General features: G+C 51.2%; 1 protein-coding gene across 2 annotated transcripts in view; it reads right to left on the bottom strand.

The window, feature by feature from the left end:
* Positions 1–2,389: 2,389 nt before the first annotated feature.
* COX10 (cytochrome c oxidase assembly factor heme A:farnesyltransferase COX10) overlaps positions 2,390–24,836 on the bottom strand; it is a 110,584-nt gene continuing 88,137 nt past the window's right edge. For both annotated transcript variants that reach the window (XM_027131094.1, XM_027131093.1), the window contains exons 6-7: positions 16,552–16,784; positions 2,390–4,232 (exon numbers count right to left, since the gene is read on the bottom strand). In XM_027131094.1, coding sequence (XP_026986895.1) covers positions 3,829–4,232; positions 16,552–16,784 — 637 coding nt within the window. In that variant the 3' untranslated portion in view covers positions 2,390–3,828. The remainder of the gene's footprint in view (positions 4,233–16,551; positions 16,785–24,836) is intronic.

The following is a 24,836-nucleotide window of genomic DNA, read 5'->3' as shown; positions in this document are numbered from 1 at the left end:
TGTTATAAACAGCTTTCCGAATCAGTTCCTTCTTGATCCCAGGCTAAGAGACCCTGTGCTTCTGACCACAGGGGCCTCTCGTAGCCCAGATGGGGTTATTCACTCAAAAAGCACTTACTGAGGGACTTCCCTGGTGGCGCAGTGGTTAAGCATCTGCCTGCCAATGCAGGAGACACGGGTTCGAGCCCTGGTCGGGAAGATCCCACATGCCACGGAGCAACTAAGCCCGCGAGCCACAACTACTGAGCCCACGTGCCACAACTACTGAAGCCCGCACACCTAGAGCCCGTGCTCCGCAACAAGAGAAGCCACCGCAATGAGAAGCCCACGCACCGCAACGAAGAGTAGCCCCCTCTCGCCCCAACTAGAGAAAGCCTGCATGCAGCAGTGAAGACCCAATGCAGCCAAAAATAAAAAAAATAATAATAATTTTTAAAAAGCACTTACTGAGCACCTACTCTGGGCCAAGCATTGCTCTAGACACTGGGGAAAAAGTGCCGTGGAGCAGCAGTCAAGTTGATTGTTGGACCCTGTTTGTTTTCCACTTGCTTTTTATTTAGTTGCCTGTCAGTTGACACCACTGATCCTACAAGACGGATGGAGAAAACATGCCCCGGACACAAAGAGCTTTGTGGACGATCGCTAGCTGGCCGATGATTCCAGAGAAAAAACAAGGCAACATCCCAACTCAGTTCGTCTTTAAGTCAAAATCTCTTGGGCTGTGAGCATGTCATTAGAAAGGTCAAGAGAGCATTTCCCGAAAACCTTTCTCCCCTGAGTCCCTCCTGCCGTCAGTTACAAGTGTCCTGCTGTAACAGGAGTGTGCTGGGGAGGGGGGGTGGGTGGAGGTCAGAGGACGGAGACCCTGACTCCAACTGAACTCAGAGAAGTGAGTCTCCCATCACACCTGCGTCAGCAAGCAGAAAAACCTTTGCTCTGGTCCCAGCACTGCCATGGGGCAGAGAAGTGCTGAGTCCTAGCTATTTTCTTAACAAGGCAAAAGGAGTGAGGATGGACTGAGAAAAAATACACGGTCAGAGGGAAATTCAACTCTGTACATCCGCAGAGCAAAGCACAGTTTCCGACAGCCTTGTTTTTTCCCTCTAGCATCAGGGCATGGGGCACTTAAAGTGTATTTAAAGCGCAATAAAGGTGTTTTGATTGGGCAAGACAGACCCTATTTTTATGTCTGAAAACACAAACCAATCCTGGGAAGAGGCAACGAACAGCATCCCCCTCACTGTCGGCCTACAGAGACAGACCCTTTGGTGAAATTTGGTTTTATCCTCAACGGATACAGTGGTTTTACTAAAAGGAAGTTGGTGCAATTTTCCCAGAGTCAGAAGGAATAGCGTGTTAAGAATCATGTTTCTTAAAAAGCTAAATAAGGAAACTGGACATGACCCCTTTCCTTGTCATTAGTTTGCCATATTGTGAAATAAAGTGCAAGTGCAATCCCGTTTCAAAGCACAGGCTTCTGCTCCTACCCGTGTGGCCCCCCTCCTGAGTCAGGGCCCGCAGCTTGAGTCCTGTCCTTGCAGCCACTGGCCTGACAGGCTGAGTGAAACTCTGCAGATCAGGTCCAGACAGTGCGTCCCAGGCTGGGCTCCTGACATGGCCAGGGAATCATCAGGATGAGCAAACTCAGACCCTCCTGTCTTTAACCTTGGGTCCCTGGGAGGTCCTCTGCACATGCTCGTGCCTCCCCAGTGGGGTGACAGGATTTCCCAGAGACCTGCCGAGGGATGCTTGAAACACACGGGCTTCACTGTGAGGGAAATGCTACTGGTCATCGGCCAGGGTCAGAACACCCAGCTGTGGAGGTGAAGCCCCGGGACGTCAGGAGCCCAGGTGACCGAGCAGCTGTCTGGGCTCTAGGGCTGAGGGGGTCATGGGAGCGTGAATTCCACGTTCCCGCAGGGATGAAGGGACAGGGGTCTGGGGAGGTGGTGGTCTGAGCACAGGGTAGCCCCGGGGAGGTGTGAGAAGCAGCACGGTGGTGGGGTGGGGGTGGGGATGGCAGTGAGGGGTTCCTGTGGAAGGTTCTCATCCTGGGGTCTGAGCACCAAGGAGCTGAGACATCATTGGTGGTGCAGACTGCACACTGGGCACTGTATTTTCTGAGCCGGGGAACGACAAGTCAGGAGGTCAGAGAGGCCCCAAGGACCATTTCTAGGGCGATGGTTCTGAAGGGAGGGGAAGGGAGAGACTAGGTGATCCAGAGCAGAGGGTGGGTGTCAGGCGGATTCTTTCGGGAGTGCAATAAGAAACATCAATAAGAAACATCTCCGGGTGGGACATTCTGCTCTCCTCCCGGCTCATGAAAGTGAGGCAAGTGTTATCGGTTCCACCAGGAACCGGAGATGGAGTGGAATGACGCCACACACACTATGGTTCCAGGTGCTGGTTTATTGCAGCAGGAAGAGAACCGACTCGCTTTACAGATCCGAGGGCTGTGGACGTCCCCACCAGACACACTCATGCCAGCTCCCACAGGGCCACCTGGATGCAGCCAGGAGGTGATGTTTCAGGTAAGCAGAGACAGAACTCAGATGCTACCCGCAATCGCTTTGGAAGGTTTTGAGAGAACAGGCGTATTGCAGGCACTGTTTAAGTGTTGCCTAAATTCCCAGATGGATTCCTTCCGGGGCACTGAGTGACTAAAGTATCCTGTTCAGCTTCAAGACCTTCGGGCAAATGGACAGACAGCGGACAAGCAGGTGGATGTGGGGGCTGAGGAGGCTGCTGGTGACGGAGGCCACCCCTGTCTGCGGGGACCCATGCGCCTCCCAGGACCATTAGGCATCCCCATCCGGAGTCCAGCTCCTGCTTCCGGCTCTCCAAGCCACTGGACGTGTGGAGGCTGATTTCTGAATTTAGAAGATAGCAGGATGGAAATGTGTTCCTCACTAAAGGGACAAGAATGTGAGCTATGTGGGCCGGCTGGCCCCTTTCTGATTTCCCTTCTCACTCAGCCTTGAGCCGAGCTGATGACCGCAGCAGTGACTAAAGAGGACGAGATGGATCGGAGCCGGAGGGATTTCTAGTTTTAAGTCCAGCATGACCCTTCCAGAAAGAAACGCTCTGACACCTCTGATATTTTAAAGTGAACTTTAAAGATGCCTTTGATTCCTTGGAGTTTCTGAAATGCTGATACGTGATCGGGTGGGCGGTGGGTGGTCCAGTCTGAGATTCCCCAGACAACCGTTTGGAATTCCTCCCGCAGAGGCTGGGCAGCAGCATGTCCTTGGCGTTCTGTTATCGTCTGAGGGAAAATGAGGCTGAGGATGTGTGTGGGACAGAGGAAGGTGGACCCGGGGGCCCTGGCTCATTCACAGGAAGGGGGGCTGCGACTGGCAGCCTGCATTTCTTCTGACAGCCGGCGAGGGGCCAGAGGCCACGGAACCACAGATACCAGAGTGCGAGTGTGCACCTCGTCCGGCCACCCCGGTCGGCAGCTGGGGAGTGTGTGTGGAGGGGCTAAGAAAGGAAGGTGCGCTTGCACTTCTACCTGAGGGAGAGGACAAAGTGGGTGGGGTTAGAGGAAGAGCTCTGTAAAGACCCTCAAAGAGAAATGCGCTCCTCACGTAAAACTGCGGAGCCAACCCAATTCTTATTTGGGGATCATTTTGGATATCACCGCGGAAAGAGTTGTCGAGTGATCACCGAGCACCAAATTAGTTTACAGTCTTGTTCTCAACACAGCGACTTCTCTCCTGGTGCTTTGGAATTACCAAAATATCCTTGCCTAACAGCAAAGGGGGAAAAAAGAAAAACCCTGTGCGTCTCTCTGGATGATTTTTGCTCCTCCCCACACGCCGGTCGCCGTCAACTCTGAGGCCCGCCCGCGTCGCCCTGCGCAGCCGGCCTCTTGCAGGTCAGCATCAGCAGCAGGAAAAGGGGCAGATGCCAGAGGCTGCAGAAGAACAGCTTCCGGGAGCTCTTCCGGTCTGCGTCCCTGTAGAACCGAAAGCTGAGGTAGGAAATGTACAGGTTGATGGGGAGGGCGATGACGGGGAAGGTCCACGTGGTGACGTCCAGGGCGGGGGCCGCGGCGGACATGGCGACCAAGGCCAGGCAGTGGCGCAGGGCGACGCGCCGGCACAGGTCCGGGTGGGTGACGGACATCATGCAGTAGCCGCCCCGGGAGTAGTCTTCGCGGAGGCTCCAGCTCAGCGCGTTGAAATGAGGAAACTGCCAGGAGTAGAGGATTCCTCCCAAAAGACACGCTCCTGCACAGAGGTTTGGAGAAGCAAGACACGCCGTCATCAGAGATCTACAGAGGCACCCTTTCCGACAGCTGCCGGCCCTGGCGGCGCGCTCCCACCCCGCAAGCCAGACTCCCTCGGGTCCTCGCGCGTCTGCGCTTCCCTCTCTGCTCGGAGATGGTGGTGGGCGGGGGCGGGAGGCTTCCCACAAGGCTTAGCACCTGTGGCACCTGACCGCCCCCCGCCCCCTGCGGTGCCAACACCGCGACAACAAAGGGGGTCACGTGCAGGGGCGGCCCAGTCCCAGAGGGCCTTCTGGGCCGGGCTTTTAGCTGTTTCCACCAGCCGGCTCGCGAGTGAGGGGCTTGGGCAGCGAGGTGGAAGGCCGCTCCGGGCAGGTGGCAGCTCCCCGCTCAGCACCGACAGAACCGCAGTCCTTATGGGCGGCACTGGGGACGCGGGGGCAGCAGGCGGGGCGCACGGCCCGCACCGCAGGGAGGGCGGGGGACTCCCCAGCGCAACCTGAATACGCAGAGCGGCACAGGAGCAGAGGCTCCGCTGTTTCTCAGAACAGGTGAACACCTGAGCACCCTTTCTCCGGAACTGGATCTTCCCCCCAACACGGTGGGGTGAAGGCTGCCAGTTACTGAGTGCCTCCTTCTAACAAAGACTTCTACAGTCACCTCACTTAATCCGACTGCAGGACTTGAGGTAGGTTTTATAATCCTCATTAAGCGAACGAATCAGATGATGCTAAGTTCTCCAACAAGAGCTGAAGGAGGAACTCAGCGGGAGCCCGTCTGGTTGCAGCCCCGGCTCCCCCGCGGCACTGGGCCGGGTCTCCGGAAGGGGCTGCAGCCATTCCTGAGCGGACGGTTCATTCCTCCTCTCCTCACACAGGGCGTGTTCCCCGAGCGCCCACTGAGAGGCGAGCGCGGCCTAGGCACCGCGGATGCAGCGTGAGCGCCAAGCCACGTGGGCCGAGTTCCCCCAGAGCCGCGCATCCAGAGGCCTGCGGCGGCTGTGCAGAAGCATGTGCAAGGGGGCGCAGGGCACCGGTGCGCAGCGCACGGGGGCGCAGCGCATGGAGCGGAGCAGACGTCTAGAGGAGGACGTCTGCGCCCAGAGAGGATTGACCAGGCCAGTGCGGTAATCAAGGCCCCCGGGCAGGAGGCGCGGCAGTCACAGCATGACAAGACGACTAGGGCGCGTGTTAGGATCCACAGAGCTGTACGTCAGAACAACAAGGTCGATTTTACTGTATGATAATTTAAAAAGTAAATTAAAATAAAGAAGGCAGGCATGTGTCTGGAGTGCAGAGAGCAGCGGGGCCAGGTTCCAGGATCAGCCAGAGGGACGGGCAGGGCCACCCGCCCCCGCTCTGCAGGCGGCGCCAAGGACCGTTCCATCCTAGAAGCAGCAGAAAGCCATGGAGGGGACTTAACGCGTGAGAGTGCACATGTGCGTGTGGCGAGCAGGGCTGAGGAGAGGGGCCCTGGTGAAAGGACACACTGGAGGGGCCCAGGCAGCTCTGGACGGATCACTCGGGAGAGGAGAGGAGAGGAGAGATGAGATGAGGGGAGTGAGGATCGGGGCGGTGACGGCGCAGCAGAAGAGATGGGCCTGAGAGGGACCAAGGAGGCAAAGGTGACAGGACGTGAGTGCAGAGAAGGGAGGGAGGTGTCGGGAGCGATTCCCGGGCCCAGGGGTGCCCGGAGACCTCGCGCCCTAGAGGACACACCCGGAAGCCGTGCAGGGCAGCTCCTAAGGGTAACTCTGGTGTGTTCGGTCTGACACGCCCTTGGGATATCCACACGGCAAGTCGTGAGGAGGGTCTGGGCTGCGATGCGTCCCCCACGGGGTGAGCCACCTATCCCGTCACTACCTGTTTCCTTTCCCCTCCGGGATGTGAACTCCGTGAGGGTTTGTTGCTCTTTTTTTCATCTCCAGAGAGAAGTGCTGCATACCATGGGGCAAAGGGTCCTCCAGCCCAGCCCCGGAGCCCATGTGCACAGAGAACTGCTCCACAAAAGCCATTCCCAAGACCCCCGTTTCCAGCACTGACGTGTAAACCTTAGGACCTTCTACTGCCCCTGCTTCCTTCCTCCTCGGAGGGTCCCGGACGCGCTGACTCACTCGGGGTTCCCTGTGTCTCAGACCCCCACCTGCCTCTGGGGCCCCTGATCCGAGAACTGGGAGGTTGAGGACCCACTGGAACCCACCCTGGGAAGCACTGTGCTGCAGGGGGCTTGAGCATGTGCACCCACTGTCCTATCTTAGATGGTGATGCAGATCTGCTGAGCCCCTCGTCTGTGGGAATGTGCAGAAAAACGGGGCGGGGTCTGGGGCGGCGACTGCTAACACAGGACCCTCAGCAGGAGAGAACACAGTCAGATCACTGAGAGCCCTCCAGAGAGTAAGCGTGGGCTCCCAGTCCTGCCGCGCACCTGCCGGAGAGGCTCAGAGGAAGGAAGCTGGTCTTCCTTTTGGATCTTTATTTGTGAGTCAACCGACTCCGCGTCAGCCTTCCAATCCAGGAGGAAAATAACAAAGACTTGCCCTCAGGGTCCCTGTTTCGGTAGGGTGGCTGTCAAATCCCCTGCAGACCATTTTAACCCTGTCTATAACTAGCACATATATACATCTTCATTCATGGAGACACATTCCAATGTGAACAGCAAAAGGAGCAGCTACTGGGACTCCCCTGGCGGTCCAGTGGTTAAGACTCTGCGCTTCCACTGCAGGGGACGCAGGGTCGATCCCTGGCTGGGGACCTAAGATCCCGCATGCCGTGGGGCCAGAAAAAAAAAAAAAAAGCAGCAGCTACTATTTGTTGAATCTGGTGGCAAACAGAGGACGGTGTCAGCCACCCACCAGGTACGACCCTGGAGGCCAGAGAGGCAGCGGCCAAAGCGACAGAGCCCTGTACGGGGTCCAGCGGGAGGCGCACACGACGCAGGCAACACTGATGGCTGCTACTCAGAGAATCAAAAGAGGGCGGCAGGATGGGCGACCTGGGAGTGACTGCTCAGGGAAGGCATCCCCAAAGGTGGTGTGTGAGCCACGTCTCAACTGCACTGATCCTGGGAAGAGTCACTCGTCGTGTCTCTGGGAGACGTGCAGGCTGTGGGGAGGCATGGGGAGTGAGGAGACAGCCAGCAAGGGCGGGGCCGGCTCTCAGGGTACCTGCACACCCGATGGGGAGGGGCATCTCCCCCAGAGCAGCGGAGAGCAGGGAGGGGGGACAGGCGGCAGAGACCACCGAGGGGACAGGTGGTTGGGGGGCACTGGAGTGGCACACACTGATGCCTTTTCCTCCGGGGGGGGACCCGCACGGTTCATGTGGAGACGTGAAGGTTCTCTCTGTGGCTGTATTAGGTTTGCCCAGCAGACATCCATCCCCACGAAGGCCTGGAGGCTTGTAGGCAGGCCCGCGGAGGGGAATCACGTCCATGCTCTCCTGTTCCCGGCACCTTTCTACAGGCACAGCTGCTCTCACCTCATAGATGAGAGATTAAGTAACTTGCCCAAGGCTATTCAGCACCCCGGCACCGTGTACCAGCACCTTCTCCTAGAAAGTTGTTGCCGAACAGTAACAAGGGACTGCCAGGTGGTCGTCAGAAGGCCAGTGGAGCAGAGCAGAGGAGGGCTTGCTGGAAGGAGAAGCCCATGTATTAAGAGTGCTGGTGCCTTAAAAAAAACAAACCACCAAGGTTGTTCAATTACAAACACACAGGTAATATTTTTCTTGACAGTGAGCACCCTTGGGGAATTAGCCAAGACAGAAGGGAAGGGGGCAGCACCCAGGTACAAGTGAAGTGGAAAACAGAGCGACAGAAGGAGACTTCTCCTTCGTATTCCGATGGCAAAATAGAGCCATCTCTGGATGTCAGAGGGGCCAGCACAGAGGAGGCAGTGTGACTGGTTCTCGGGGCACCAGGCCACTCGGAGGCTTTGAGCGCAGCCCTAGCCCAGGGGCCCCGACAAGACCAAGCTGTGTCCCCAGAGGAATGGCATCAGGGCTCACGTAGAGACGGGGGAGGGGACGGTTAGGTCAGGGCTTAGGAGCTGTTTTGCTCTTGCAATGGCTGAGAAAGAGCCAATTCAGCCAGGAAACCAGGCTCGAAACGGTTAAGACATCAGGCTCCCACGTGGAATCTTGTCTTTCTCAAAAGCCCTCTTTTTTCCCCGTGCCAACTGGAGTATTCTGTTTTGCTCAATACACGTTTTTAGTTACGCTTCTCCTTCAAATAACGTAATTTAAAAAAAATCACTTTCGTAAGAGTGGCATGCTGCTTTCTCTGGGAGAGGAAATTGGGTAGGGGTTTGGGTCATGTCACAGATGAAAGAGCTTTAGAAATCACAGCTTAGCCTTCAAGGAGTGTAATCAGAAAACCCCACCCCACACAGCTCTCCTCGATGGGCTGCAAGGCCTCGGCTCCGTAAAAGATGTAAAACAAATGACTGTCTCCATCAAGATAAGGCGAGCTAGAACAGGAAGGCTGGAATTAGTCCAGGGGCCTTGGGGGAACCCACCTTCCTCGTGGGGGGAACATAAAGCCCTCGGTTTCCTGACTCAAAGGCTTCACCTCAGCCTCACCCCCACGAAGCAGTCTGTTTTCACTGGGCCCATGGTCTGTGACAACAAATATTTACTGTTGGCCCACTATAGGGCAGGCACGGTCTACTCTCAAGGCCTCTGCTGGAGTCTGGCCAGGGACAGAGACAACACACAAGGGATCACAGCCCAGGAATGTCACCTTCGGTGCAGGGCTTCAGGGGAGCACACAGGAGCAAGACCTCAGTCGGCCCTGGAGAGGTCAGGGAAGGCTTCCTGGAAGAAGTGATATGTAAACTGAGATTCAATGATGGTCTCTGAGGTTCAATCCATTCACACAAGCCGTGCGTTTCCTCCTTCTCTGCAATGTGTTTTCTCATTTTCCTACCGGTCTGCAGAATCTTCATATGTACTTGGTTTAATCATATCCAGAAGAAATGTCTGCTTCCTTTCTTTTAATCAAATACCTGTTGGTCTATGAATACACAGGATACGGAAACTTGTGAGATAGTTGGCGTATCTGTGCGAATGGACTCTCCAGAGGACAGCAACTTCCTGAGATCATGATGCCATGATCCCAGCTTGGAGGCCAACTCCAGAGAAGGGCCAGGTGTCAGCGGCCTTACTTCCTTCCCTCCACACACAGAAAACAGAGGTGAGCTCGTCGACTGTGCTGTGTGTGACCAGCTGAGGGGAACCCTTATCTCCTGGCACCCTCTCCGATTAGGGGGGCTCCTTAGGTGAGGCAAGGCCAGACAGTGTCTTCCCAGTGACTCTTGGAAAATACTCTCGGAACATCTCCCAAGCATCTCTACGCCACACCGGCAGGTGGAGACCCTCACCCTTGTCCCCTCTGCTCAGGTCCGTAGCGTACTTCCATCATTTTGTTGGCAAACAAAGCCAAGGCAATCCCAGCCAATGGCTTCCCAACAGGGTGGAGACAAAAATCTCCAAGTTGGAGCTCTGACTCTGTACGGGCTCTTCCAAAACACACTCCTCTGGAATGGAGCTCAGTGGTTTCAGCTTGCTTTCTCTGCTGCCTGGCAGGCTTACGTTCAACCCTTCCCACCCCGACCCCAACCATTCACTGCCCTTCGCTGCCCACGCAGGGACTTGAAAAGGAGGAGAGACGCAGGTCCAGCAAAGCCTGGGCTGGGCTCGGGCAGTCCTCCCTCCGTGGACAGTGGGCTCCCTCTCTCCACGTGGCCCTCAGCAGCTTTGGGGTGTCGTGCTCATGTAAACTGGGGCTGGCTGGGGGAGCACAGCCAAGTCGAAAGCTTCATGGTCAGCAGTTTCAAAGCCCTTCTTTTGAGGGTGAACACAGAGGCGCCTGTGGGACAGGTCAGCCTCCCCCATGTGATGAAATTCCACGGCGCCGCAGAGAAAGGGAAGAGGACGGGGGCCAGTTCATCAACTGCATGGCGACAAAGGGGAGATGAAAAGTCCCCTGGAAATAGGAAATAGAGTCGGCAATGGCCGCCTGCCCTTGAAGAATGCTCTGGCAGTGACTGGGGAATGATGAAGAGGCACGGCGAGGAGAAGGGATGCTCTCCCTGCCTCCCTCCATGGTCCACTCCGCACGGTCCCAGCCCCGCTGTCCACGCCCCACCGTCCATGCGGAGCCGCCCGAGGTTTCATTTGAAGCACAGTCGGGGGAAGAGGCAGCACAAAGCCCTGACTCTGAGCAAGGTGACCCCTCCCCTCTGTGGGTGCTCTAGGAAACTCACCTGCTCCCCACTCGCCAGCTCACACTTGAAGGTCTGTCCGTTTATCACCCGAGCATGAATCTGTTTGTTGAACAGAACTGACTAAATGTGCACTGCGGGCCAGGCCTCACCTACTGTGGTCCAGCTCCTGTGATCCTGCCCAGCTACGCGACCCGGGGGTGACAAGGCTGGGCCTTTTTGTGCCAAACGGTCGCCAATTACACCGCCGACCTCCGGCTCGCTGCGTGTTTCTCATGTGGTCCTTCTGACTTTTGTTTCTTCGTCTTTGAAGACAAGAGGGCTCTAAATATCGTTTGGTTTGCTAATATTCCTGCAATGTCTCTTGGTCACTCTGTCTTTAGAAATGTCATTTATCTTAATCAATCTCAAGCTCTAAGACTAGTTATGGAAAAATCTCACACAAAAGGAATTTACTCGTTTTCGAGTTTGATCTCAAAGTGAGGCAGTGTTTTAAAGGAAATCTTCAAAAGGGCTTGGGTTCAACAGTGCCTGGTACTCGTTAGCCCTCAATAAATATTTGTGGAATGAATGAGTGAGTAAATTCTATTCTACCTTCCCATCCCAGAATAAAGGAGGTAAATAAAGTGGAATGGTATTTAACATTTTGTAGTTTACCAGCTGAGGCTAAAAAAACTCATTCTCTTTTTGTTACTAGAACCATCCATCTGTCAAATGTCACTTCCTGATAAGAGTCCGTCTCCGAGTCCTCATTTGTAACTGAATGTTGGCTGACATAATTAATGTTGACCACACAATAACATCTGAATTACAAACCAAAGGCCATTTACAAATCTCTTCAAGGCAGTCACCAGAAGCATGCCATAAGACCGGGGATTTATTCAAATATAGGAAAGACCCAAGACCGGGGATTTATTCAAATATAGGAAAATAACAAAACAGAATCTGAGCCTTTTTAAGAAATGGGGGTGATGGGAAGAGAGGTGGCTTTGGCATGGGAGAGGGGAAAGGACTTTAACCCGAAGCCTTCGGGATAAACTAGACCGTCTCTGGAGGTGAACGCTGTTGAGAGGCTACCATGTGCGGCTCCAGGCCGGGCCAAGCAGGAGCATCTGCTGTTGGGCACTTATCCGCGGTGTGCCCCCCACCCCCACGCCCTCCCCCGGGCGTGCAGGTCACTTGTCTCCTTGCTGGCCACTGCCTGCAGAATCAAACCAAGCATTTCCGTTCCTAAGGCAGTGAGCTGGCTGCACCACGGGCCAGCCCTCTTACTGGGCCTTCCTGAGTTTTAGTTGCTAAGCATTTTTAATGTTTTCTGCTAACAGCAGTTAAGCTCCCCCGTCCCCCCCCCCAAAAAAAAAGCAAAGTAATTAGGCAGGTGGGAGGAAAGGTCTAAGCCTGGGTCTCAGAGGAGAATGGACACAGGAGAAAATTCCACTGTAATGATCACCTCTATTGACACAAAAAGCGCTTTTAGGGCTGGGCCCTGGCTGGGGCTGGCACCCTCTGAAACAAAAATTCCACTGGGAGAGAAGAGCTAGCTGTTCACAGTTCTTTGTGCAGCTACAAAGCAGCAAACACCAAGAACACCTAATGTTTGTTTAGCTTTTACAATTTCCATCCTTTAGTCTGTTTGTCTTCACCTCACCCCTCCCCCTGCCCACCAATCCGGCCTCACTCGCCCACCCACACTGAGCTGGATTCTGAAGGGTCACATCAAGCACAGGCTTTGGACCCACACCACTGGGGCATCTAGAACAGCGAGAAATTCTTTTCCACTAGTGGTAAACACAAACAAACAAAACCAACAACAACAATAATGTTGTGGGGAAAAGAAATCAGAACCCCATGGCTGTCTTATGTTTCACGTCTTTACTGGAGGCGGGAAGGCAGCACCATCTCTTCCGTGCTTGGTGCCCTGGAGGTCTTGATTGGCCCCGTGGCCACTACAAAAACCACAGAAAGATCTAGATGCTAAGAAGGGTGCTTCCGAACACTGCATTTCTTCACTCTGTCGGCCGTCTGGGAAGCACACAGTTTTCTGTAGCTACAAATCTGGTATCTTTCCTCCCATCCAGAGTCAGTTCCTTCGAGGCAGGACCCTGAAGGTGAGGCTTCAGGGTCCCCATCACACACGGCCCCGAGCTGCTGCTCCCCAATCGTAACCAATGTCCACCAAGCCCCAGGAAAGGGCTTCAGCCCAAGTCCACCTGGTCAGGGGGACGGCGACTGAAATGAACGCCGGGGCTGGTATGCGGCGTCCTGAGGCGGAGGCATGGATTTCGGTCTGTGTAGACTTGTATGCCTACCAACCCCTGTGCACACACTTTCCGTTTCTTGGAAAGCACTTTCCCTCCTCAACTAAACGGGCCGCGACTTAACTCAGAAGTCACGCGGCTCCGAAGGCTTCCTGGACCGATTTGGGGGCCAATTTAAGAGAGCCCGGAGCCCCCGCTAAAGCTCTCTGCTCAGGGAAATACTTGATCACCGGCCTGCCTCTCCCTGAAGACTCTGAGACATGAGACACAAGTGAGAACCGGGACTGGGTTTAAGTGACCCTGTATCTCTCAGGGCCCCGCATGCAGTGGCGGCTGGGGGGACGGTTCGGGAAGGCGCGAGCCGAGTGGGCCTCTGTCACCTCTGTCACCCACCTCCCCCTCCCTCCCCAGCAGCAAGCTCGACAGAGTTTTCCAAACACTTCTCTCCTCATGGCTGCTCCACAGTGACCAGTTTTTGGAGGTTTAAAGACAAGATGGTTTGGAGATACCACAGAAGAAAGGAAACATTGCTGGCTGTTTTTTCTCAGAAGGGCTCCTTCAAACAAACACGTCCCCAAAGATAAGAACCCAGAAGAGATACAACCACCTCGGTAAATAGTACAGATGACACTGTTAGCGCATCTCTGATAAAACCATCTGCCAAGCCCTTGGCCCAAATCCCTCGGTATTTCCAGGGCATTCTAACAGTAAGAGCGCTCGCTGGTGCTGCCTTTTCAGATTGGCGGTTCTCAAATGTAGTCCCTGGACCAGGGGTATCAGCATCACGTGGGAACTTGTTAGAAATGCAGACTCTCAGGCACCTCCCCAGAACCACTGAGTCAGAAACTTTGGGGGAAGGGCCCAGGATCCCGAGTTTTAACAAGCCCTCCATCCAGGTGATTGATATGCACTGAAGTTTGAGCACCATCGTGTTGGACTTTGGCTAGCGGCTGCCACAGTACAAAGTGCAGTTCTAGAAGATGATAAAACTATACAAAATCATAGCTGACTTAGTCCCTAAAATCCAGGAATAAAAATCTTTCAACTACATTCTCTCAGATTCTGCCTTATTTCTTTGAGTCATTTCCTTCTGTACTCATAGGTGATGCTCAATAAATATCTGGCGATTGACCTTGGAATACCTTAGAGGTTTTTCATCTTTAAAATGGAAGCTACTTATTCACTGTTTCATTCATCCATTATTTCATTTACTCAATTCATTCAAAGATCTACTGCTTAGCTCAAGTTGGCTCTACCTATCAAATTAATGTCTTGAAACTTTTGAAGCAATTGCAAGCATTATTTAAAGTAGCGTTCCTCTTTCTGTATAAACCTCACAAGGCTTTGGGTGTGTGATTTGATCTGTGGTAATTAAGGATTCTGGGGGCAGAATCACACAATGCACCTTCAAGATTTATACAAAAGGGATATAATAGAAATCAATCACAACAACTGCAAAAGGACCTTCTTCTTGTGGCTTTACAGACCTTTCAGGCTGCTCTGCTTTACACCAGGGTCAGTTCAGGTAGATGAAGGGTCTCGTTTCTCAAGACAAACGTGCATTTTCAGGCCGCTACCTATAAAAGGTACAGCCTGGCCCTGAGCTGTTCCTCATTAATGAGTTTGTATACAAACAATTAACTTTGGATTGCAGAAATACTATACCTCAAATTAAAAAAAAAAAAAAAATACTATACCTCAAATTAAAAAAATTAAATATGCCCATTAGCATTTTAGCCAGATCCGGACGTGGCTGAACAAATAAGGGCTCCACCTGGATGTGCGTCCTAAGTGGGAGGACCTGAAAAGCTTCTCTCTCTGGCCTCCAGGGAGGCAGCTCGAACACATGCTGAAGCCCAAGCTCTTCGCAGGAAACTGCCAGGGGCCTCCAGCCTTCAGCAAGAACCTGGGTCCGAGGACCCTGCATGACAAAGGTGACTGAGTTCTCCACGGCCCTGGACTGGACAGCCCTCACATACCTCCAAGCGATACCTGTCCCTGGGGCTGTCACACTTGGCCCTGACCCTGGCCCTGGCTCGGATTCCCTGGACAGAAAAGGTAGTTTCTGGTGCCTTGTTCCTTGTGACAGGTTTGAGGAAACTGAACAGGGCTGTGTCCATCCGGCAGGCAGGTGGCTTGGAGCAGGCATCCGAGGGCTTAGGCAGGAGGACGTGGATGGGAACAGAGCACACAGTGCGGGGCGGGCGGGGAGGCAGAGCCTGGGAGCGACCTGCTTGCTTTCCAGTGTCTGGGCGATGACTGGAAAGGCCTGGAGGGCACAGCAGGGGGAGGCTAGCTGGGTCAAGCGTGGGGATCCAGGCTGAACTGAACAGCAGGAATCTGACCAGGAGGTTTGGCAGTGCCCAGGTGGGCTCTTTAAATTTACAACTGAAAACCGGGGGTGGAGGGTGGGGGCGGGAGCTCATTCGTCATCTGGTCCAGGGATGCCAGAGCCCTGCTTTCCCTCCCACTTCCCTCACCCAAGACACAGATCGCTGATGGACCCAGTGCTTTCCCTCTAAGCCGGGAGGCATCTCCCTGTCCCAAAACAACAGCCAGGGAACAATCGGGAACTGCTCAGACTCTGCCAATGAATCAAATCTCACCACCTTCCTTCATCTGTACTAATTAACACCAGCTTTATGATTGAGGGAGATTCAATAACAAGTCAGCAAATCCTCACAACAGCTCCATGAGAAGGGTCTTTCCAGTCCCAGGTGGGAGGCGAGGAGACACCGCGTAAGGAGGTCAAGTTTGGTTCTGAAGGGCAGCCAGCTAAGGGCGGGCGCGCCCCAAACCCAAGCCCCCTCCCCCAGGGCCAAGCCCTTCACCGATGGGCTGACACCATCTCCCGCTCGCAGGAGACTGGCTTCAGGCTCATCACAGAACAAACAGGCACATACGTTTCAGAATATTATATTCGCAGATTCATGAAACGCCAACATTTACAGGATATTAAAGCCACTGTAAGAGACAATCCTGGTAAAGGTGCGATCACCTCTGTAAGCTTCCAAATGGGAACGTAAGAGCTTTTACGAAAACGTTTCAGAAACGTGGCTTCTAGGGCAACGGTTTATGGCCAACAGCCTTTTGATCGCTCATGTGAAAAATATGTACTTACATATATTGCAGGAAACCTCACCACTTCCTTCCTAAGCGTCGGTGAAAAACAATAATTACTTGACTAATTAGACTGTGAAACTTCCCTTACAGATGGTAAAAAGGAGCTATTTTCACCCCACAAATTTACTTGTGACATCCCAGCCAAAAAACTGGAGGAATGTTTCAATGGTTTTATTGTAGACAGCATGAAAAATGTAAGCAAATCATATAAAAATAAATTAGAAACTAATGAAAATAGTCTGTCCTCTCCTAAGAGGGGAAAATAGTCTGGTTCTGGGGGAGCGAAGAGCTGGTGCAGGAGGCCTGCTGACGAGGCAGCATCCGCTGTGCCCGGGCCGGCCCTGATACCCACTCCAGGATCGGGACCGACCCCACACAGCACCAGGCCTGCCTTGGCTCCTGACTTCCAGGTGCTTTCTTCTCATTCTACCTGTTGCCCTTTGTTTTCTCTCAGCCCTTCCCTACTGGTGAGAGCATCTGTTCACCCAGAACCCAGGCTGACACGGTCTCCCTGCAGCTCTACACTCGATACTTCCGACGGCCACAACCGCACACGTGCCAAAGGATTGGTACTGAATAGAACGGTATCTACCACCAAGTACCGCAGCTCAGGGAAGGAAGTGGCCTCTGACCAGCGGCGTTAGCGCATGGAAGAGCCCCTGAGCTCGCGGGGCCAGCACCCAGGCCCCGGGTCTGTGGAGAGACGCTGAGACACTCACCAGCATCCAGGCTGCCCGTGGCCGCGGTCCAGCCCATGAGGGGAGGGATGGCCCCCACGACGGCTCCCACCCACGTGTTGGCAATGCTGATCCTCTTGAGCGGGGTGTAGCAGCAGGTGTACAGGAAAATGTTGAAGAGCCCCAGAGCTCCCGTGAGTGGGTTTACGCCCCAGGTCAGAAGGGCAACTCCCGGAACTGCACAGCAAGTGGCAAAGGACACAGCTAGCAACGGGCTGGAAGAGAACAGGGGACACAGAGCCATCACTTTCAGCTCCAGGCAATCATGACATGGGGCACAGGTACAGGGAAGTGAGCTGGGGGGCGGTGCTGGCCTGGCTTCTGCCCTGAACCAGGACATCCTCTGGATGACATTTACAACGAGGAGGGACTGGCTTGCAGGAGCTCGGGCTGCTCCTCCTGGCTTCGCCAGCCGGGACTAACAAAGTGAAGAGAGTGGAGGCCGCCGAGGCCCGGACTCAACAGGAGGCCCTGCCCCACCTCCCAGGCCGCAGGATGTCCTGGCCTCCCTGTCCTTATCTGAGCAGCAGTGACCACCCCCTCCTCCCAGGGCTGACGCGAGGGCTGCCCAACAAGGCACCTGCTTTGTACACGGTTCTGTTGCACAGCTGGTGGGAAGTTAAGTGATCGTGACAGATGAACCCTTCGGAACCCAGGATTTAGGATTTGGGCAAAAACCAGTATCTTACTTCTGGAAGCAGTTCTGTCCATTTACTTATTCTTTATTTAAAAACATCACCCAGTTAGTACTAATGCGTCAGGACAGTGTGTCTGAGTACCACTATGTGTAATAAATTACAGGCTCAGCACGGCACCAGCTCTGGGCCAGCAATGAGACACCAGGGGCCGCCCGCGGTGATCACGCTGCCCGGCCGAACCGTGGTTTACGGACACACAGCTTTCAAAAGAGGCAGCACAACGCCCTATATGTAAATTGTCAGATAAAAGTCTACAGCGCTAAAGATGACCGCAAGCCTGGTTCTCAACAGAGCCTACTTTATACAGTGGACTTCCTGGGGCCTCTTGTGAAAGGCTTTTCGAAAGTGTGGATAAACTGCATCTACTAGTCCCTGCCCATCTGCATGTTTCTTTACTCCCCTGAAGAAACCTAAGGAGGGCGCTTGAGCCTGTCTCCTCCTTGGAGAAGCCATGGCTCACTCGCAGGCCCCAGCACGTGCCCATGGGGACACAGGCGTCACAGGTGCAGCTCCGAGGGGGCTCTGGTTTTAGGGAGGCCGGCTCGCGTCCCTGCAGGCACGCGTGTGGGTGCGGCCATGTCCCTGACACTGCCTGCCTGTCCCTCAAGGAAAAGACAAGATGCGGGGGGGGCGGGGTGCGAGGAGCCCCCAACCCCTCAACAGACATCCTTCCCTCTTACTATGAGTGATGGATACCTTCATCTTGACTTCTTCCTCCCATTTTCTCTCTCATTTTTAAAGGTAAACGCTCCAGTTTTGCTCTTGTGTAATCCCCTCCCTGTCTGTCTTTCACCTTCTCCCTCCACTGAGCCACATCCTCACGTCAACGGCCTTGTTCACATTTCTCCAAGGTCTGACCATCCCCTCCAAACCCAACTAGCCTTGACTTCCCCATCCCTCCCTCTGCTATCGGCCCCAACTCTCTCCCTCACACCTACTGAAGTAGATTTCTCTCTGCTGTGACCTGGATAAACACCATGTGATACACACCATGTGACCTGGACCACCTAACTTCCCTGTAGAGCAGACACACTGTTTTCCAGGGGCACGGGGAGGAAGACGCCTGGGGTCACCTCTCACATTGGTCCAGAAAGCGGAACTGAAACGGCTGAGAAGCAGTGCAAAAATTGTAACTGCTGTTCTTCTTTCAATCAGGTACTTTATAGCTTATAAGAACAGATTTTTTTTTCCCTATGGTACTCTGAAAAGCTAGTTTTATTTGGGTGGAAGAAAAATGTGGCTCATAAACATTTTTATTTTTCCTGAATTGGACCTTGTGGGGAAAAAAAAAAGGCTGTTCACTCCTTCTCCAAGGACTGTGGAAGCCAGTTGGATTCAAAGGTATTAGTGTTGTAAAAAGCCCTTTTACAAAAGTGCACGTGAACTTAATTTATTGAGATAGGCGATTTTACGTGGAAGTTTAGTTTCTGACCCTTGTCGGAATCACAGAAAATCATGAGACTCAAGTTTGGTGTTTAAATCCGTGCTCAGGGGCACGAATGAAAATTGGGTAGGTTGACAAACCATGTAAACAAAAATGAGGATATCCGCCCTGGTAGGGGTGAGCACTCTCAGCACCCAGACACTCAGGGAACCCATTTCCTTCCCGGTCCAAGGAGCCTGGGGTCGGCTCGTGTTGTGGGTAAAAGTGCCCCAATGACTAATTCTGTGAAGTTTATACTCCTGTGCTTTATTTTTCATAAACATATATGTTTATCAACAGAGGAATGGATAAAGATGTGGTACTTATATACAATGGAATGTTACTCAGCCATAAAAAAGAACAAAATAATGCCCTTTGCAGCAACATGGATGGAACTAGAGATTGTCATACTGAGTGAAGTTAAGTCCGACAGAGAAAGACAAATATCATATGATACCACTTATATGTGGAATGTATAGTCACAGATGTAGAAAACAAACATAGTTACCAGGGGATAAGGGGGGGAGGGGTAAATCAGGAGACTGGGATTGACATATACACGCTACTATATATAAAATAGATAACTAATAAGAACCTACTGTATAGCACAGGGACCTCTACTCAATACTCTGTAATGGCCTATATGGGAAAAGAACCTAAAAAAAGAGTGGATAGTTGTATATGAATAACTGATTCACTTTGCTGTATACCTGAAACTAACACAACATTGTAAATCAACTATACTCTGATAAAAATTTTTAAAAAATAAAATTAAGGGGCTTCCCTGGTGGCGCAGTGGTTGAGAGTCCACCTGTCGATGCAGGGGACACGGGTTCGTGCCCCGGTCCGGGAGGATCCCACATGCCGTGGAGCGGCTGGGCCCGTGAGCCATGGCCACTGAGCCTGCGCGTCCGGAGCCTGTGCTCCACAATGGGAGAGGCCACAACAGTGAGAGGCCTGCGTACTGAAAAATAAATAAATAAAATAAAATTTAAAAAAAATTTAAAAAGTACTTACTCTTCCCCCTACATTTGAGGAAAGGAGGGAGAGAGGGCGGAAAAAAACCCATAAAAGTAACATGTTCATTTCCAAAAATTTGGAAGGACAGAAAATCACACAAAATATTCTAAATTAGCTTTTCAAAGAAACATTGGTTTATAGCTTTCTAGACTTTTTTTTTTTTGCGGTACGCAGGCCTTTCACTGTTGTGACCTCTCCCGTTGCGGAGCACAGGCTCCGGACACGCAGGCTCAGCGGCCATGGCCCACGGGCCCAGCCGCTCCGCGGCATGTGGGATCTTCCCGGACCGGGGCACGAACCCATGTCCCCTGCATCGGCAGGCGGACTCTCAACCACTGTGCCACCAGGGAAGCCCTCTAGTCTTTTTCCAATGATACATCTACTTTAAAAATAACTGAGAACAGGGACTTCCCTGGTGGTGCAGTGGTTAAGAATCTGCCTGCCAATGCAGGGGACACGGGTTCGAGTCCTGGTCCAGGAAGATGCCACATGCCACAGAGCAACTAAGCCCGTGCGCCACAACTACTGAGACTGCGCTCTAGAGCCCACGTGCCACAACTACTGAAGCCTGCACGCCACAACTACTGAAGCCTGAGCGCCTAGAGCTCGTGCTCCGCAACAAGAGAAGCCACCGCAATGAGAAGCCCACGCACCTCAATGAAGAGCAGCCCCTGCTCGCCGCAACTAGAGAAAGCCCACGTGCAGCAACAAAGACCCAATGCAGCCAAAAATGAAGAAAGAATTACTTTGCTTGGCTCTTTAAAAAAAAAAAAAACTGAGAACACAATGAATTGTGGTTTTGTTGCTTATTCTATTTTCAATATATCTTAATAATTTCCCTATGCAGTTAAGAATTATTTCACACCATTATCATTAATAGTTACATAGTGGCCTATTCCGTGGATATACCGCAATTAATTCAATCAATATGTCTTTTTGGACACAGCATTTTTCCAGTTTTTAATTAGAAATAATGTTGGGATGAATATCTCATAGACAGGTCGTTGTTCACAGCTCTGACTATAATACATTCTGAGGATAAGTTCCCAGATCACTAAGTCAGATGACATGAACATTTTTAGGGGTTCTGACTTGTACCCCAGCCTGTACTCGAGAGTTTATACTAGTTTACACTCCAACCAGCAGTATATGAGAAAGCCTATTCCCAGAACCTGTATCAACACTGGGCACGGCGGCATTGAAAACAAAACAAAAATGAACAAAGTCAGACAAGTTTACTGAGATAGATAGTATTATCCCCATTTTACAGATGAGAACCTGAGACTCGGAACCAGGACCTGTACTCGGGTTTCCTTGCGGGCTCATTCAGGTAACCCGGGGTTCACCCTCTAACTGGTACGTGGAGGGCACTGGTCTAATACCATTTACTGATGCTCTCACTTCTGGGGGCTGCAGGGGGCTGGGAGGTTGGGGTCTTCAGCTGGGAGCAGCCTCCTGTGTGCTCACAGCTCCTTCAGTTCACCCCTCTGCCCACGTGGCCTAACTTCCTATGCATTCCCTGACATGGAAATGACTGGGAAGCACTCCATTTCTTTGAAACAAAGGACAGACCTGGGATGTAACACGGTGAGCAAGACAGACATGGTCCTCATGCTGGGGGTGCTTATCCCACAGTGGGCGACAGTGAAACAGGTGCAACAGTCAAGTGAGGGGCGAGCCTTCCGGGAGCAGGAACCCAGTGTGGGCGGAGGTGTGGAGCAGACACGGGAAGTTCGGGGGATGTTGAAGCCAAACCCAACCCAAACGGATGGGAGGCAGGCAAAGGGCGGGGCAGCGTGCTTTGGGGGCCAGAGAGCAGAGGTAGGGAGGGCCATGGGGAGGTCTCTGGGCAGATGCAGAGTCCACAAAGTTCCCTCTGGGAACTTGTTAGGAACCCAGGTGATCTGGAGACCCGCCGCTACACTATCACCAACGTGACGCTGGTCCTACCTGGCCTGCGTCTGGCCAAGCTGACGCAGGCTGAGCTGACAGAACCCTGCACCCTTGTTCTGCTTCCAGTGCTGACTGTGCTGGCCTGGTAAGTCGCCCACTTTCACTTGTCTTTACATAAATGTCACTGCAGTGGAAAGCACTCAGCGCTGTGAACTAGATCTGTCATCAGCTAACGCAGGAACTCAGCTGTATCCCTCAACCCCTCTGTTCCAAAGACCTTGAATCTAACCTAGTCATGTGGCTTAACGTGTTCTGGCCACTGAAAGGGCAGGATGAAGCAAGTGTGGCAACGTCTTGATAACTGTTGACTCTGGGTGACGGGTGTCCTGGGGTTCAGTGTGCTCTCTCTACCATTGTGTCCCATGGAACGTTTCACAACAAAAATGTTTCCGAAAATGCTTTGATACTCTTTATTCATATTATCATTCTGGTTTCTGTATATGGCATAACTAAGCATGTTGTACAGGAATCAGGTGGTTCCGAGTTCTCTCATGAGAACTCTGATGTAAACTATCTACATAAAAGTGGGCGGATTATTTAACCTCTCTGGTCCTTAGTTTCCTCAACTGTAAAGTAAGGGTTGTATTAGGACTCTTTTGATGGCAAGATTGCAACCCGAGTCAAACTGGCTTACACATAAGGCTCGGTAACAAGACTACGGGGAAGGCAGGGGTTTCACCCCATGGAGCTATGGGACCTGGAGCAAATTATTTAACCTGCTGGCCTCAGTTCCTTCATCTGGGAAGTGGGAGACACTTACGCCACAGAATTGCTTATGAATTAAATGCAATAATGTAAATAAAGCACTTAAGAGTGCTCACTCAAGGTGTTCATTCATTATTCATTCAAATCTCTCACTGCCTACACAGCCAGCCGCTACACTGGGTGTGGGTACAGCAGCCGTGAACAAGACAGAGAGCAGAGTTTAGTCTAGAAAGGAAGACAGACGTTAAACAAACACAAGTACTATGAACTCTCAAGTTGCAACATCAGCTACAAGAAAAAGAACAGGTGATACGAAACAGTTATTAAATAGAGGACTTATTTAAATAGAGCTGGAGGTAGAGGCTGATAAACTTGCAATAAATTGTTTCCCGATTTATTTTTTCAAAATTATAAAGATGTAACGGATATATACTAGAATATGAAAACGCATGTATATATACTCAAGAATGTCAGTTCTTAATCATAAATTATAAATGTATGATGGCTGTGAAGCATGTTTCTAATAATAACAATTAAAATGGCAGAATATTTCTATCTCTAATTATAACTTTAAATTAAGAATTTAATTTTATTACAGCAAATTACAAACAAATAAACCAGAACCAGGAGAAACTGGGTTGATCACCTGCAAAACATTTTTAAAATAAATTTATTTATTTATTTATTTTTGGCTGCGTTGTGTCTTCGTTGTTGTGCGCGGGCTTTCTCTGCGGCGAGCGGGCTGCTCATTGTGGTGGCTTCTCTTGTCGTGGAGCACGGGGTCTAGGTGTGCGGGCTTCAGGAGTTGTGGCGCACGGGGGTCTAGGTGTGTGGGCTTCAGGAGTTGTGGCGCACGGGCTTAGTTGCGGGCTTAGTTGCTCCGCGGCATGTGGGATCTTCCCGGACCAGGGCTCGAACCCGTGTCCCCTGCATTGGCAGGCGGGTTCTTAACACTGTGCCACCAGGGAAGCCCCCAAACATTTTTTTTTTAAATGTGTGCTTACACGTCTACCACAGTAGCTGTCATGGCTTTTATTAAGAACCGAGGAGTTATCTCTGTGAGTGGATGTTGCTGGAGTGAATTTATAAAGGAAAGATCAGAAAAGCAGGGAACGGGGTGTGATACTGCTGCAAAACATTCCTCATTGTCAATAAAACAGAAAAATAAATGTGTGAATAAGGAAAACAGCACTACTTGATGGGGGCCGGGAATGGTGGCAGGAAAAGATCTAGCAATTTTCTTGAGCTAAAAAATATTCTTTTGAATCCCTTCACTCACTCATGCAAATAGGTTCACGCCTCATGCTGCGGGTGGAATGATGATTTATTTCCAAACTCACATCCAAAACTGAATTACATTTTAAATTGAGAGATCTTTCTACTGAGCACCAGCGTGAGGTCTTTCTACCTTTGCCTTTCCTGGACAAGGCTACCGTGGAAAGAAACTAAGAGATACGAGTGGGAGGGGGATTTGTCAACACATTTCTATGAATTATTTATTCCTCCCATAAAATCTAGTATTTCTTTGTTTACTAAGGACCAATCCTTAGTAGCTCTATCAAAGTGGAATCTATAGAAATTAGGAACAAATGAGAAAATACAAGCTTTAATATGATACCTACTTATTACACTTAAATGTAATTTAAATTACCTGACTTTTAAATAATTTACTGGAGAAACGTGGCCTTTCTGTTTAAGTGATGTGTCAGAGAGGTCTATGAAACGTTATATTAAATCAAGAAGGCTTTATATTTTAAGCAGCTCTGCAGGGAATTGGTTTAGACAAAAACGAATCTCATACTTCTTGGTCATTTTTCCAGAATAAATGATTTTTAAATTGTAAAACGAAATTCCCTTTCTTCAAAAACAAAAGAAAACTCAAAACCTTAATCAAACCAAGCCAATTTAACTTTAATTTCCTACATAAATCCCACATTTGAGCCCTGACCTGAGTTTTTGGGAAAAGTGTTCACAAATAACTGTTTTGAAAATATCTCTTCAGAACCTGATTTAGGAGTTTTCTATTTCTGAACAAGTCTGAAGTTACAGATACTGGAAGGTGGCAGGGGACTGATGTAAATTTAGAATTTAAGGAATATGTGATGACAATGAGGACACAAAACATACTTTAAAAGGAAATTAGTTACAGCAAGTTTTGAAAGACTATCAGTTACATATAAAATGATGGTAACCTGCTTCAGGAAAAAATTAAATTTTACAACATGTTTAAGAGAAATGCAAGAATAAGTATGTATTTCTGGCATGATTATATTCAAAATATGGGGACTGTGGTACTACATTAAGTAAAACTTTAAGGAGGAAAACAAAGCAGGTCTGAGCTGAATGAGTTTTTGAAAACTGACTGAAGAATCTTATTAATCTAGGGGGAAGATAAGAAAGATAGGTTAAGGGAAAAAAAAAACAAAAAACACTCAAAGGAACACTGGCCCGCTGTTGACCTCTCAGAT

The sequence above is a fragment of the Aethalodelphis obliquidens genome, unplaced genomic scaffold (genome assembly GCF_003676395.1).
Source record: "Aethalodelphis obliquidens isolate GAN/ISIS:26980383/991018 unplaced genomic scaffold, ASM367639v1 scaffold38, whole genome shotgun sequence".
Classification (NCBI taxonomy): Eukaryota; Metazoa; Chordata; class Mammalia; order Artiodactyla; family Delphinidae; genus Aethalodelphis; species Aethalodelphis obliquidens.
Note: the sequence above shows the minus strand (reverse complement) of the source record. Positions and strands in the feature narration are given on the sequence as shown.